General features: G+C 38.2%; 1 protein-coding gene across 1 annotated transcript in view; it reads left to right on the forward strand.

The window, feature by feature from the left end:
• LOC109051912 (protein ELFN1-like) overlaps window positions 1-13832 on the forward strand; it is a 93340-nt gene extending 79508 nt beyond the window's left edge. The window contains 2 exon segments of the mRNA XM_042720096.1: window positions 9007-9102; window positions 9217-13832. Of these exon segments, the coding sequence (XP_042576030.1) occupies window positions 9621-12014 (2394 nt within the window). The 5' untranslated portion in view covers window positions 9007-9102; window positions 9217-9620 and the 3' untranslated portion in view covers window positions 12015-13832.
• The last annotated feature ends 800 nt before the right edge of the window (window positions 13833-14632 follow it).

Below are 14632 nucleotides of genomic sequence, written 5' to 3' on the forward strand. Positions count from 1 at the left end.
AAGTCAATTAGGGAGATGAGATTAGAAGTGTGGGTTGCACAGGTGCCCTGCCTTTGAAATAAAGTCACACAAATCCCGGTTACTTCTCGAGAAAGGTTTGTTAGTGTAAACAATGCCTCCATTCCAAAGGCTTAAAAAAAAAAAGACACATTTTAAAAATTAGATGAAAAGGTTATGAAAACATTGCTGAAGACTCATTTGTGTTATTTGTTTAGGCAGATAGTGATTGTCTGTAATTGTAAGTTAAATTAAGGTCAGACTGCATTTTATGAGTAATCGATGCAGAAATCCAGATATTTTCACAAACCTATTCTTGACACTCACTCTGAATTCCCAAAGGTGAGATTAGAAGGTTTTGGAAATTGTGCTCTTGACATTTGGAAATTGCAAGAATTCAGATTCACTTTAGTCAAAAACCTTTTAAGTGACACATTTCCCAGGGTCGGCCCATGGGGGTTTCTTTTGGTTCGATGCATTTCAAAAGCAATATTACTTCAAAGAATTATGAATTCCATAGCTTATTATTGAAACAGCTAGTGATGTAGAATATTTGAAAAGGGTGAGAAAGTTTTGTCATCTTTAAATAAGTTTGTTAATGCCACCTGTACGCTGTTATTATCCCACTGAAAAGAGAATACAGTTTATATTGTTTATTTTATGTTGTGTTTAGATCAGGGAACACATATTCACTATTAACTAAGAATTTCCCCTCAATAAACTCCTAGTTTACTGCTTATTATTAGTTAGTAAGATAGTTTTAAGGTAATAGGATTAAGGGACCTACTATATGGTCATGCAGAATAAGGCATTAATCTGTGCTTTATAAGTGCTAATAAACAGCCAATATGCTAGTAATATGCATGCTCATAAGCAACTAGTTAATAGTGAAGAGTGAACAGTGTTCCCTAATCTGAAGTGATACAATTTTTTGATTATTGTTAATAACAATAAATTATGTATAATTACTTGAAAGTAACCCCAAGAAAACACTAATCCTAACCCTAACCATATAGTAAATGCATGTAGTTAAAGGTAAAGTAGGAGATATTGGAAAATGCTAACCAGCATAACAAAAAATGTTTCTGAAGACAACGACCTATTGCACCTTTAATTAATATTACTCTGTGCTTAAATGTATAATTACACTGTAACAAGGACACCTTAAAATAAAGTCTAACCCACTTTAGTATACAGCAGTGCTTCCCAAACCTGTCCTGGAGGCCCCCCTGTCCTGTACTTTTAGTATGTCTCCCTTATCTAACACATCTGATTCCACTCATCAGCTCGTTAGTAGAGACTGCAAGAACTAAGGCTGCGTTTACACTTGGCATTAACATGCGATCACCGTGATCCAATCAAGCAGATCGGATTATCAGACAATCAGAACATGGCGCATTTAAACTTGCCAACATCAACTGACTTTTCTATCTGGATAACCGATCGGATCTGTCTTTCCCGCGCAATATTTAAATAAATCTGCAGAGAATGGCCCGGTGCAAAGTTAACCTGAATTAGTGCGTTTTCTTTTGAAAAGCATTTTCAGTTGCGGGACATTTTACAAGTAGGATTCTCAATAGTCTCCACACGGGTGTTCTCCGTCTTTTTTTTCTGACAGTTCACGAGAGAGGGGTGGTGTTTTGAATGACGTCCACCTGCGAATGCAGACACGATGGCTGGATTGTGTTTACATTACACTGAGATCCCATCACAATGCGTCCACGACTACCTCTGGACCAGGACACCGTTTTTTTTTTTTTTTTTTTTTTTTTTTCACTTCTTTTGAAGTCATACAATAGTTTTGTGTGAGAAATGTAAGCAGACACACAGCAATTTTGAAATTTAATCAAAAGTTCCATAGGCCGCAGGTCTTGATTTTTTAGTACAATCACATTCGTTTACATCATATGTGAGAATGCAGTGCTATGATTTGTGTGAAGATTCTTAAAAAAAAAAAAAGATTTGTGCTCCATGGCAATAACAGCATGTGAGGGTCGCAAGGATGAGTTTTCATTTTTGGGTGAACTATCCCTTTAAGACCGTAAGTGAATTCTAGTCCCTGTAGCACAGTTGCCTCATTTTTTCTGTTTGTATGGGAAGCATCTGTTCAGAGGGACTCAGGATCCATCTCAAACGCTGTTCCAACCCAAACTATGGTCATGTCACTGCATAGCACCATTACTGATGTGAGAGGCTCTGGCCACATCCAGACAGGTTTTTCAGTCCAACCAATTTCACATCCATCCAATAGCTCATGCCAAGCCGCTCTCAACACATGGCTGTCCGTGCTCCTCCTCAGGCACCCCTAAAAACAAAGTGAATTTCTGTAGCCCTGCCTGCCAGCAGCCACTAATGGCATATGCAGAGCGAGAGTCATTAATATGTGTGGATGAACATGCAGAAAAGGCCGATGAGAGGGCAAAATTTGCGGGAAGGGAAGTGGTTATGCTTGGCATAATGTTTGAGTTTAGGATAGAAATGTTCATTGTTGGTAAACCGCTGTTAATTCCAAAAGCATACCCAGCCGACACTGAATAGCAGTTCCATATAATCCCTCCCTCAGGCCTCATTCAGATTCAGACAAAACAACTGTTAACACTGGCCACTCTGTGACTCTGTCCTCTTGTCCAGATCTCACTTTCACTGGTTCTCTGAAATGGATCAAAAGTGGATTTATTCAAACACAATTGTTTGGAGGTTATGAATTTTTATGCCTTTTATGACTCTGTTTAATTCATAAATGTATGAATCTATATTAAAAAAAAACTCAAATTCTCGGATTAATACTTCACTTCGGTGTGACTTTTTACTAGTAGGTGGATCATTGTTTACCTTGTGTAAAGGACTCAACATACTGTGCAACATACATTGCTGTTTATACAAGCTGTACATTGACAGAGAATGTGTGAGTGGAAAGTGTCCGCACAACTGAGATGACGTGGGTGAGAAACAAGTGTGGATATTGCCACAATACAAAAACAGCCATGACACACTCACTTATAGTTTCTATATGCTTCTTCATTAGTTTCAGGGTGGTTGGCACAAATTGAAGTTTGTATTTGAAGACTCTAAATGACCTCAGACCATCTCAGATACCCACAGTTTGTTTGTGGTTTGTGAATGCAATGGCCTCCTGGATCACTTTATTTTCACTTTAATGTAATTCCAAAAATAAATTTGGCCGTTACAGTTCACTATACAAAACGAATGCAATGCAGCTGCACTGGGAGAGTTTGTGGACAGAATTTCTCCTCCAGCTATTACCATGTATAGAACAAGGACAGCTGAAGCCATGTGATTCCCAACTAGTTGACACAGAGCCAACAAAAAAGTGGCAGAAATAAGGCATTGTTCCAACTGCACATAAATATTTTATGTTTTTCAAATCTGAACCTCAGGATTAACTGTGTAATTTCAGAATTGTGTAGGTGCCAAAATATGATATGAAAATATGAGCCTGGTTTCTCCCAAGGTTTTTTTCCTCCATTCTGTCACTGATGGAGCTTTGGTTCCCTAACGCTGTCGCCTCTGGCTTGCTTAGTTGGGGACACTTAATTTCCAATGATATCATCGACTTGATTCCACAGATACTATTTAAAGTAAACTGAACTGAGCTGGACGATGACATCACTGAATTCAATGATGAACTGCCTTTAACTGAAAATTGAGTGTTTACTATTGTTCTTCTGCATTATTGACACACTAAAGCGGCTTTGACACAATCTGTATTGTACAGAACTTTGCAAATAAACATGGTTCTTTTGAAATTTCTATTCATAAAAAAAAAAATTAAAATCCTGAAAAAAATCTATCACTGTTTCCACAAAATATTAAGCAGCACAACTAATAATATACTGTATATATATATATATGTATATATATAATATATATATATATATATATATATATATATATATATATATATATATATATATATATATATTTTTTTTTTTTTTTTTTTTTTTTTTCCCCAGCAATGGTTTCTGAAGGATCATGTGACATTTGAAGATGGGAGTAACGTTCATAACAGCAATAAAATATATATTAAAATAGAAAAATAGAAATATATTAAATAGAAATATATTTAAACTATTTTAAAATAGAAAACTAATATTTTAAATTTGAATGATATGCCACAATATTGCTATTTTACTGTACTTTTTTTTCAATTAAATTTATGCCTTGGTTAGCATAAAATTTTTCTTTCAAAAACATTAAAAAAATCTTAAAACCCCAAATATTTGAATGGTAGAGTAAGTCAGCATTTTGCTAAGAGTCAAGCATTTGTTCACTCATTCAATATTCACTACTCATTATACAGTAAGTGTCACTTAAAGCAAAGAGTAAGTGAATGGATATGTCAGTATTCAGTGTAGTTCCATACACTATCACAATCTATGATGTTAGATTTGCATTTTGTCCTGAATGACAAAAAAAAAAAAAAACTCTCTCCAGACTACAAACATCTAAACATTTTTGAGTCTAACACCCCAAAACAGATTTTTTACTGCTTGTCTAAAACACCCCTAGTGTGCTATGTTGCAAACAGGAAACTAAGTACAAAGGTTCACTGAGTAATAAAAAGACAACCCTTGTGGAATGTCTTTTTTGTTTTAAAAAATGCAGAACTGGACTATAATTATAATGCTCTCTTGGCGGGCCTTCCTGCATACTATCAAGCCTCTGCAGCTGATTCAGAATGCAGCAGCCGAGTGGTCTTCAACGAGCCGAAGAAAGCTCACGTCATACCTCTCTTCATCAATTTGCACTGGCTGCGAGTAGCCGCTCACATCAAATTCAAGGTACTGTTGCTTGCTTACAAGACAACCACTGGCGCTGAACCAATATACCTAAACTCGCTAGTTCAGACCTACGCGCCCTCCAGAAGCTTGCGTTCTGCAAGTGAACGATGCCTAGTGTAGCGATCCCAAAGAGGCACAAAATCACTCACACAGACCTTTTCCTGGACTGTGCCCAGCTGGTGGAACAACCTGCCTATCTCAATCAGAGCAGCTGAGTCTTTAGCCATTTTCAAAAAACATCTTAAGACACATCTTTTTCGCCATCACCTGACCAATTAATACTAGCACTTATCTATTCTATTCTATTCTATTCTATTCTATTCTATTCTATTCTATTCTATTATTTATATTTCTAAAAAAAAAACACCTTGCTGTGTGCACTGTGCTAGACTAACTGAGACTTATCGCAGCACTTGTATATTGTTGTTCTCTTGTTGGTCTGATAGCTTCTACTTTGTTAGTCGCTTTGGATAAAAGGTCTGCTAAATGACTAAATGTAAATGTAAATGTAGAACCATCATATGATAAAAGTTCATCAATGCACATCTGTCTTGTCCCATGGTTAATCTTCTCAATGTCTGACTTCAGTCTTATTAACGTAGACACTAGCTCGCAGGTCTGAAAAAAGACAAACCAAACAGAGAAAGGTCATCTGACTAAGAAGATGACCTCTGATCTTTAAGTGTCATTGATGGATCCAATTGATCGGTGCTGTAGCTTCCATTACCTTGAGCTGTCATTCTGATCTCCATCCACCATAGAATGCATCCACCTGCCGAGGTTCCTGCTCTGCACCTGTCCGTGACACTGAGGGCTCTCGTGTCAGCAGCTGCCATTCTGGGCAGCAGGATATCTGTTTTCACAGGCCAGCTGAAAGCAGGTAGCGGCACGGCCTGAGGATTAAACCATCCAGAAAGCAGTGTGGCATGATGAAGCTGTCTATCAGCCTGTCACCTGCCTGTCCAGTCACTGTCCTATCAGTAGCCAGAGAAAAATATGGGCCGTGAGCAGGCAAGGCAGGTGCATGGTACTCGTGAACACACTTTTTTTCCCCACCTCGGAGTAGAAGTGCTGAGCTTCAGCAAATAATAGGAGCTCTCAAGGGGAAAACGTTTTTTTTATATATATTTTTTTTTTGAAAATTTCCAATTACATTACCCTACTGACTATACATTCTTTTACAGTAGCCTGGTTGCTGTTCACACTCCTACGAATGCAAACACCAGGAAAATATATTCATATATCTCTTTGTAATGGGGTTGCATGGGAAAATTTCTTCACTGGTGTATTCTAGAATTTAGAATTTTAACCACATGACGAGCCTAATTTGATTGCATTGTGGCAGGAAAGTGGTTGTTAAAAGAAATGCGATATGATAATGTTGGCTTCGTTTCACATAAATTAAAATTAGGGCAGACTACCAATAAAATAAAACAAAAGAAAATGGAATAAAATTACTTGCATCATGCTTGCTGATTAATTAACCACCTATATCAATATTTGCAATATTTTGTGGCAGGCAAGTAAATTGTGGATTAAACAAACAGTGGCTTTAGAAGTCAATATATAATTTGTATTTGCATGTCATTGAAAATGAGCACAGCAATACATTTGTCATTTGACTGACAAGATCTGCATTTAAATTGTTACAATGAAAAATATTATTATGAAGTTTATGTGCAAGTAAATTAAAGTTTGAATGTTACATTTTAGCATTTTTCCCTCTTTTATATCTACACAGGCAAGCTATGAAAATTATTTTTCTAATTTTGATGAAACTAGTAATATCTATCAAAACAATTCACTTCAGTGATTCATAGTTTGTCATGAATGTAACTTTTCAGTGATAGACACAGAGAATCTTGCAAGTTTGAAGTCTCAAGGTGGGAATGTGAGTGCACTTGTCATGTGTACACATGTATTTCTATAAATAACCACATCGCCTGTTTCCTTGTCCAACTCTTGCAAGTTGCTCACTAGCCACTGTGATGATATTATCATCTCTTGTGAAATACGACAGTATGTGGGAAAATATGATTCATGTTGTGTTTGTCATAGATTCAGAGCGCTATAAAAGTCTGAGATGATCATAAATTATTTTTTATTTTTTATTTTTTTGCTTTCTAGAATTGATAAGGAATAAATAAAAACTAAAAGAAAGAAAGAAAAATTAAATTAAAAAATATATACATATTATATTATCAAAACAACAATTTCAGTGAAAAAATGTAGTTGAAAAATAAATAAGAATGTCTGATTTGGCATCTCATTATTTCGCTTTAATGACAGCCACAATCAAGCTGCATGAACTCCACAAATGTGTGTAAAATCTAACAGTCATGTTTTCCAGCATGATTTGAGATGATCCACAGAGACTCTTTAGCCTAAGAGGAAGAAGAATACTCAGTACAAAGAGTGACATTATCAGTGACATGATTACTGACATACTGACATTCTGTCATTTTTCTTTAACATTAACAATATTTGTTTCCTAAAACTATTTATTTACAGGTTTAAATGGGATTTTAAATAGAGCCCATTATAATCAGTGATGCTATCAACACTGGATGCAGTGGTGCGGCATGACGTGACAAAACCCCGACAGTAAACTGATGCCTTGTTTTGTTTATGATGTACTGACACAAAATACAAATTATTTGCAACGGTCGCTTTGTCATGTCCGGTGTAGAAATGGTGTTAGAATTTAGCTGAGTGACAATGATTAAAATAGATTTAATAAGATGCATCCCGTGTTGTTTGTGGTTTACTCCATAGTGTGATCTTACAAATAGACAATCTAATGCATCACTTGTGAGAAACCCAGTCAAAGCCCAGTAAAATCCCATCTCCGATCCACATGCTTTCCATCGAGGGCTTTATGAACCGTGTCCATCTATACACTTGAGAAATGCTTCTTTCCTCTTCAGTGAAAGCCTCCTTGCATAATTTACTTGTGTAAAATCGGCAAGCTCCCTCTCTGCCAGTCATCTTGGCTTTCGCAGGGCAAGTAGCCAGCTGAAGTTAAGGCTTACAGTGGGTCAGTCAGACAGGGCAATTAGATTGAGGTTTAGTGCAGTAGAAATCACTGTAAAGAATTCAATATTGTGCAAAGTATTTACTCGTGATTCCTCCATCTAGTGAAGAGGCTTTTAGGAGCTTTCATCAGCTTCAAGGAGACAGTGCAATAATGAATGACTTTCATTTTGTGCTTCCATTGTTGTGTTCTGTTCTAGTTTTATTCATATTGGATGGATAATGTAGGTAACGTGCATTACTTGACATTGCGGTGATATCAATAGAGGACAAAGTGTTTTTTAGTTACTGGACAATATATTGTTCCTTTACTGTAGTAGTAAAGTGAAATAAGGACAATTCATAGCACTCAGGTTATTGCAAAATACAAACTCGCACATACACAGCAATTGTCTTTATGTCCATGGTTAGAAGAAGGAGTGCAGTGAAAAGAAAGCCCTTTGCTTTCAAACCAGTTCCCATCCTCTCTTAACTCAGAAAATGATTTGTGATACAGCCAACATTGCTTAGAGCTGTCTCAATGTGGTTGCAAAGCCTGCCAGGGATGACTGTGAACTGAAGCTCCCTCTTGTCTCTACCACCCCAGGGAACATACCTTCTCTCTGTGAGGACAGTGCCTTTCAAAGAAATACTATTCCCATGTGATTTCCTTCTGCTTCATAGCTGAGTATTTCATTTTTAAAATAAATGAGCATCAAGAAAAAGCATGTATAAAAATTTGGAGGCAAAACAGCTTATGTAGTATAGAATCACCCGTAGTATTATTTTTGTGATGAAATTGTTTTGTATTTAGATTGATCAGGTGATTTTTTTTTGGGCCCAAATTGAGTATATCCTAAAAGATTAGATGCAATTCTTCCAAACTATGCAATATGGATGCATTTGAATTTGATAAACTGGTCTCAAGTGGTACTGGTTGTTTTCACTTGAACATTTTAAAGGATGAAGTGTAATTGATCTGTTTCATCCCCTGAGTATTAGTTATGCTCATTTTGATGGTCTCGGAGTTAATGGAGGGAGAAAAGGGACACTTTTGTTTTCTTTTATCTGTCAGGTGGAAATTGGCCAATGGTTTACGATAATAGCAATATGTCACAGGAACTGAAGGGAAGGAATATTGTGTGCAAAATAAATTGATGGTCAGCTAACAAAGTTATTCTTTTACCTTCCACAGGTTCATATGAGTAAGACGTCAGGGAAATAAATACAATGAAACAATATGAATTATTCCTTTGAGCTTGCACACATACATTGCAGACCACAATGTATGGTATGAACCATCTCATCGCTGTCGCATGTTGAACTGTTTTTCAAATATTGCTTTTCTAATTTAAAGACTTTGTGAGCGTCAGTCAATGCTTCCTTTTTTTCTTTTCTTATCCAGGGTACACCTCTGGGCCTATAAATGAGACTAAAATGGTGGAATAGAAGAAAAGACAAGAGGATGAAAGCCATCAACAATGCTCTACCCTGGGGAAATAAGTACAGGCCATTTTGAATTGGTGAAACATTAAGACCCAGCTCTAGCACTCCACTAGTGTGAAAACTTCTCCATTGGAGACTTAACCTGTAAATGCATAAGCTATGGTCAGCAGATTTAATAAGGGGCTGACATATCAGAGCAGAAACCCTCAACTCATGTGAAATAATTCTCTGGACCAGACACTGGACATTTTGTCCCTTGGCTAAAGGGAAAGGGTTTATAACCCTACTTAAATACTGTGAGGCTCCATCCAGCCTAGTTCAAACTCAAGTGGTACCCCAAGCTGCTACCAACTGGCATCGCTCATGGCTTCCAGGAGGGCATCAGGAGCTAGTATTGGAGGCATGGTGAAGAGTGCCTTCTTCTGGTCTTTGGCCATAATCTATCTGACTCACATAGCTGAAGTGAGGGGGGATTGTTGGCTCATAGAGGGTGAAAAGGGCTTTGTATGGCTTGCCATTTGCAGCCAAAACCAGCCACCCTATGAGGCCATCCCTCAGCATATCAACAGCACCATAGTGGACCTTCGATTGAATGAAAACAAGATCAAGAGCATCCACTACTCTGCCCTTAGCCGCTTTACCAACCTCACATACCTGAATCTGACCAAGAATGAGATTAATTACATTGAGGACGGGGCTTTTTCAGCCCAGTTCAACTTGCAGGTTCTCCAGTTGGGTTTCAATAAGTTGCGTAACTTAACCGAAGGGATTCTCAGGGGTTTGGGGAAGCTGCAGTACCTCTACCTCCAGGCCAACCTGATTGAGACTGTGACACCCAATGCCTTCTGGGAGTGCCCAAACATAGAAAACATTGATCTTTCCATGAACCGCATCCAGGTGCTGGATGGGTCCACCTTCACCAGCCTGACTAAGCTGACCACCTGTGAACTCTACACCAACCCTTTCAACTGTTCCTGTGAGCTTTTGGGGTTCGTCAAGTGGCTCTCAGTCTTTCCCAACAGGACAAGTGAACGGATGGTGTGCGATTCTCCTGCAGGGGTCTCGGGCTACAGTCTCCTAAGCCAGAATCCGAACAATCCCACATACCGGAATGCTCTGCATATGCTGTCCACTGTGTGCACGGAGGACTATGTGACTACGTACATCCCTGTGCCTACCGAGACCACCACTTACCCTCCAGACTCGACACCGTGTGGGCTGGAAGACTGTCCTTCAGGGACTGAACCAGAAGGAATCAGCATCAGTCCCACGTACATAGACTTAGATGTGAAACCAATCATGAAACTCAAGCAAGTGTCTCACATGAACGCAGTAATCACTGTTCAGATACCTTACCCCTACAAGAAGATGTACATCCTTGTCCTGTACAACAACAGCTTCTTCACGGATATACAAAATCTGAAGCGGCAGAAGGAGGATATTGAACTGAAAAACCTGAAACCACACACCGATTACACCTACTGTGTGGCTTCCATAAGAAACTCGTTACGTTTCAATCATACTTGTCTGACACTATCCACTGGGCTTAGGAATGGGAAAGAGCCTGCAACTAGTAATGCATCAGCCACTCACTACATAATGACTATCTTAGGATGTCTTTTCAGTATGGTAATTGTTTTAGGGATTGTGTATTACTGCTTGCGAAAAAAGAGACAACAAGATGAAAAGCACAAAAAGGCAGGCAGCTTAAAGAAGAACATAATTGATTTAGATTATGTATGTGGGTGAGCTGGAGGGCGGGTATATAGAATGTCTCAAAAGCAAATGATGACTGGGGAGAGCATGACCCGCATGCCCTATCTACCTTCCGCCAGTGAAATTGAGCAATACAAACTGCAAGACATCAGCGACACTCCAAAAATGGCCAAAGGGAATTACATGGAAGTGAGAACAGGGGAGCACCCAGATCGAAGGGAATGTGAGATGTCCATGCCTGGCAACAGCCAAGGCTCAGTTGCCGAGATCTCGACAATTGCAAAGGAGGTGGACAAGGTCAACCAGATTATTAACAATTGCATAGATGCTTTGAAATCAGAGTCCACCTCCTTCCAAGGGGTGAAATCTGGTGCCGTGTCAACAGCTGAACCTCAGTTGGTACTGATCTCAGAGCAGCCTCAGAGCAAGTCTAACTTCCTGTCACCTGTCTACAAGGACAGCTACCACCACTCTTTACAAAGACATCACGCATCAGATGCCTCTCCAAAGCGTCCGAGTACAGCCACTGGTGGGCCAATGCGGAGTCCAAGGCCTTACCGTTCAGAGGCGTCCTACAAGTCAGAGTCGAAGTACATAGAGAAGATTTCACCCACAGGGGAGACTATTTTGACTATCACACCCGCAGCTGCGATACTAAGGGCAGAGGCGGAGAAGATCCGTCAGTATAGTGAGCATCGGCACTCCTACCCTGATGCCCACCAAATTGAAGAATTGGAAGAACCGGATAGTCGGAAAACCTCCATTTTGGAGCCCCTGACGCGGCCTCGTGCCAGAGACTTGGCTTACTCGCAGCTCTCTCCCCAGTACCACAATCTCAGTTACTCGTCTAGTCCCGAGTACTACTGCAAACCATCGCACAGCATCTGGGAGCGCTTTAAACTCCATCGCAAGCGACACAAAGATGAGGAGTACATGGCCGCAGGCCACGCTCTGAGGAAAAAAGTGCAGTTTGCTAAGGATGAAGACCTGCATGACATTCTAGATTACTGGAAGGGAGTGTCAGCTCAACAAAAATCTTAATCTACTCAAGTGTTTGTCTGTGTCTTTTTCATTTTTGATGGACTATAATGAACAGGACCAGAAGGAATCTTTAATCTAGTGAAATCACATTCTAATGGATAAATATTACACTTCAGTGAATTTCAACTTAGGGAAAAAGGTTTGTGTATCAAAATAAAACGATGTTACTTAAAGCAACAAGAGGAGAATATATATATATATTATATGTTGAAATGGATTTTTAGTATTTGATTACCGCATGGCCAAGTCCTGTGACTGGATTTGCTGTTGTGTACTGTGAGACTAAAAAGAATCCAACAGTGACAAGACATCTTCTGAAATCGTAGTATTTCTTCTGCAGGACTGTCATTTATGGACCATTTTTCTCCCAATATTTGAGTTTGTTCTAAATACAAATTAACTATGTACAGATACTGTTTCTATATTTGCAACGTTTGCTGTTAAAAAATGGAGAAAAAAAAAATCTATAATGTGTATGATTCAGGTTTAGACCATGGATTTCGGAGTTAGCTCCTGTGATATTATCTGTCCTTAAATGAATGTTTACCGTCCTGATGGATAAACACTGCACTGGTCAATGAAATGGCATATTTTCCTTTAGGCCACAGTTTACGCTACCCTGCTTTGCCAATTTTCTGTTTAATCCATGCCACTGATCAGACTGCACAATATCACACAAAGGCTGACATGATGTTACATTTGTGTATCATAACCACAAAGTGAATCAGTTTGGTTGGGATGGTGTAGATGAAACATCTCCATACATCATTTCAGTGTCAAAGTGGAAGAAAATGAAAAATAGGTAGAGCATTTTGATATACATTTATGTCTGATTTGTTTACCAGTAAAGCACTCCACAAAACATGCACTTCTGCTTTGACCTTACGATGCCTAATAGTAGTGAGGGGTTATCTGATCGTGAACCAAAGTGCTTGGGTGGCAGCTCATCACACATTTTTCTGCAGATGTTTCCACCAATCTCGAGCCAACAGCCCTATGGATGAATGTATTGCATACATAAAGCAGCCTTTTCAGCTGCAGTTTCTTTGCTGTTTTTGTTGTTGTTGTTTTTTACAACCACATAATCCCCATTTTTCATGCTGTATGCTGAGTTTTGATATTCATACTTCTTTTCAGTTTCATGCATTTGGCATTTCTGTCAACAATATTTAATCAATCAGAAAACAAAGAAAAAAAAAACGTTTATAAACCTAAGGGTATTGTTTTAGGCTTTTCTACTGTTTGGCGGGTAAAAATGCTTTTGTAAATGTTGAATGCCACTGCACAGACCCTGTGATGATCACTGCTGATCTGAAAGGTGAAACATGAGTAAGAAAGACTAAATTACCCAGCTGAACTGTTGCCACTGGATTTGTACATCAGCTATTTAGAGAAATGCAGGAAGTAACTGGGTTGTCCGATTTCTTTCTTTATTTTTTTATTATTATTATTATTTTATTTTTATTTTTTAAACCGCCTTAATCTTCTGGAAATATCTGTATAACTGTATTTTTTTTCATTAAGTGTTGATGTTTTTGAAAAGTCTTCATCTGTTGTCATTTTTTAAAAAGAAAATACATTTCAGTAGATTTCAACAGCTGTCAGGTTTATAGGTAATCTAGCAAGTAACCTACATGTTTTTATATTGCATAGTGTAGCACTCCTGTATCTCATTCAACTTAGAAATGTTGGGAAATCTGTGAACGGAGAGCATCAGATACAAACAAGAGCACAATGAGTGTTATTTTGTATTTCTTAAAACTATGTTACCTGCTTTCAGACAAAGTACTGTGAAATAAAGGAAAGAGTGCACCCATATTGTCATGATCCTTATGATAACAGTTCTCTGGAGTCCTCTGCTTTACATGTGGTACAATGGCAATATTTAAATATTAGCTGAGAAATCCCTTTAAAGGAAGATTATTCAAAGTCATTTTATTATAGGATGACCATACATCCTCTTTTCCCAGACATGTCCTAGCTGGGATTTCTAATTTGCCTAAAATGTCTGGATTTTGGCTTTGTTTTCTCACTTGCTGAAGGTAATAAATAAGATAATAAAATTGTGGCATGTGCTAAGGTGGGATCTACAGCGGATGCTCAAAGCAGTGCAAATACAGTACATGTACAGGTCTGGGAGAAAGATGATGTATGGGCATATTATTGTGGCAAATGAAAACATTGAAAATATGTTACAAACCTATCACTAGCTTAAAGTACAGACCACAGTGAAACACAATTTATCATACCAGAGCCTTCACACAGAATATTAGGTGGCAAATATTATCACCCTATGTCACGTATGATTAATTTATCTACTGACTAGAGGAAATGATAATACATAACGAACTTTAAAGATCTTCAAGATGGGTAAAATAAATATTCAGAGTGTTGCCTGCAGCTCTAAGTGACGTTTAGTGAGGAAAGAATTTACACACAGGTCAGAGACATGATTAATTGCACTTATTTATTTTTCTTTTTTACTTAATTAATCACACTAAATTATTATGTTTAACAGCCCTAACTCTGACTTTTAAAGACCCTGAAATGTGCTAGACCCTGAAATGTGCTATTTGTAGTAGTACACAGCAGGATTTGTGCACTCAATTCAGTTGACT

This window comes from Cyprinus carpio, chromosome B3 (genome assembly GCF_018340385.1).
Source record: "Cyprinus carpio isolate SPL01 chromosome B3, ASM1834038v1, whole genome shotgun sequence".
NCBI classification, from domain to species: Eukaryota; Metazoa; Chordata; class Actinopteri; order Cypriniformes; family Cyprinidae; genus Cyprinus; species Cyprinus carpio.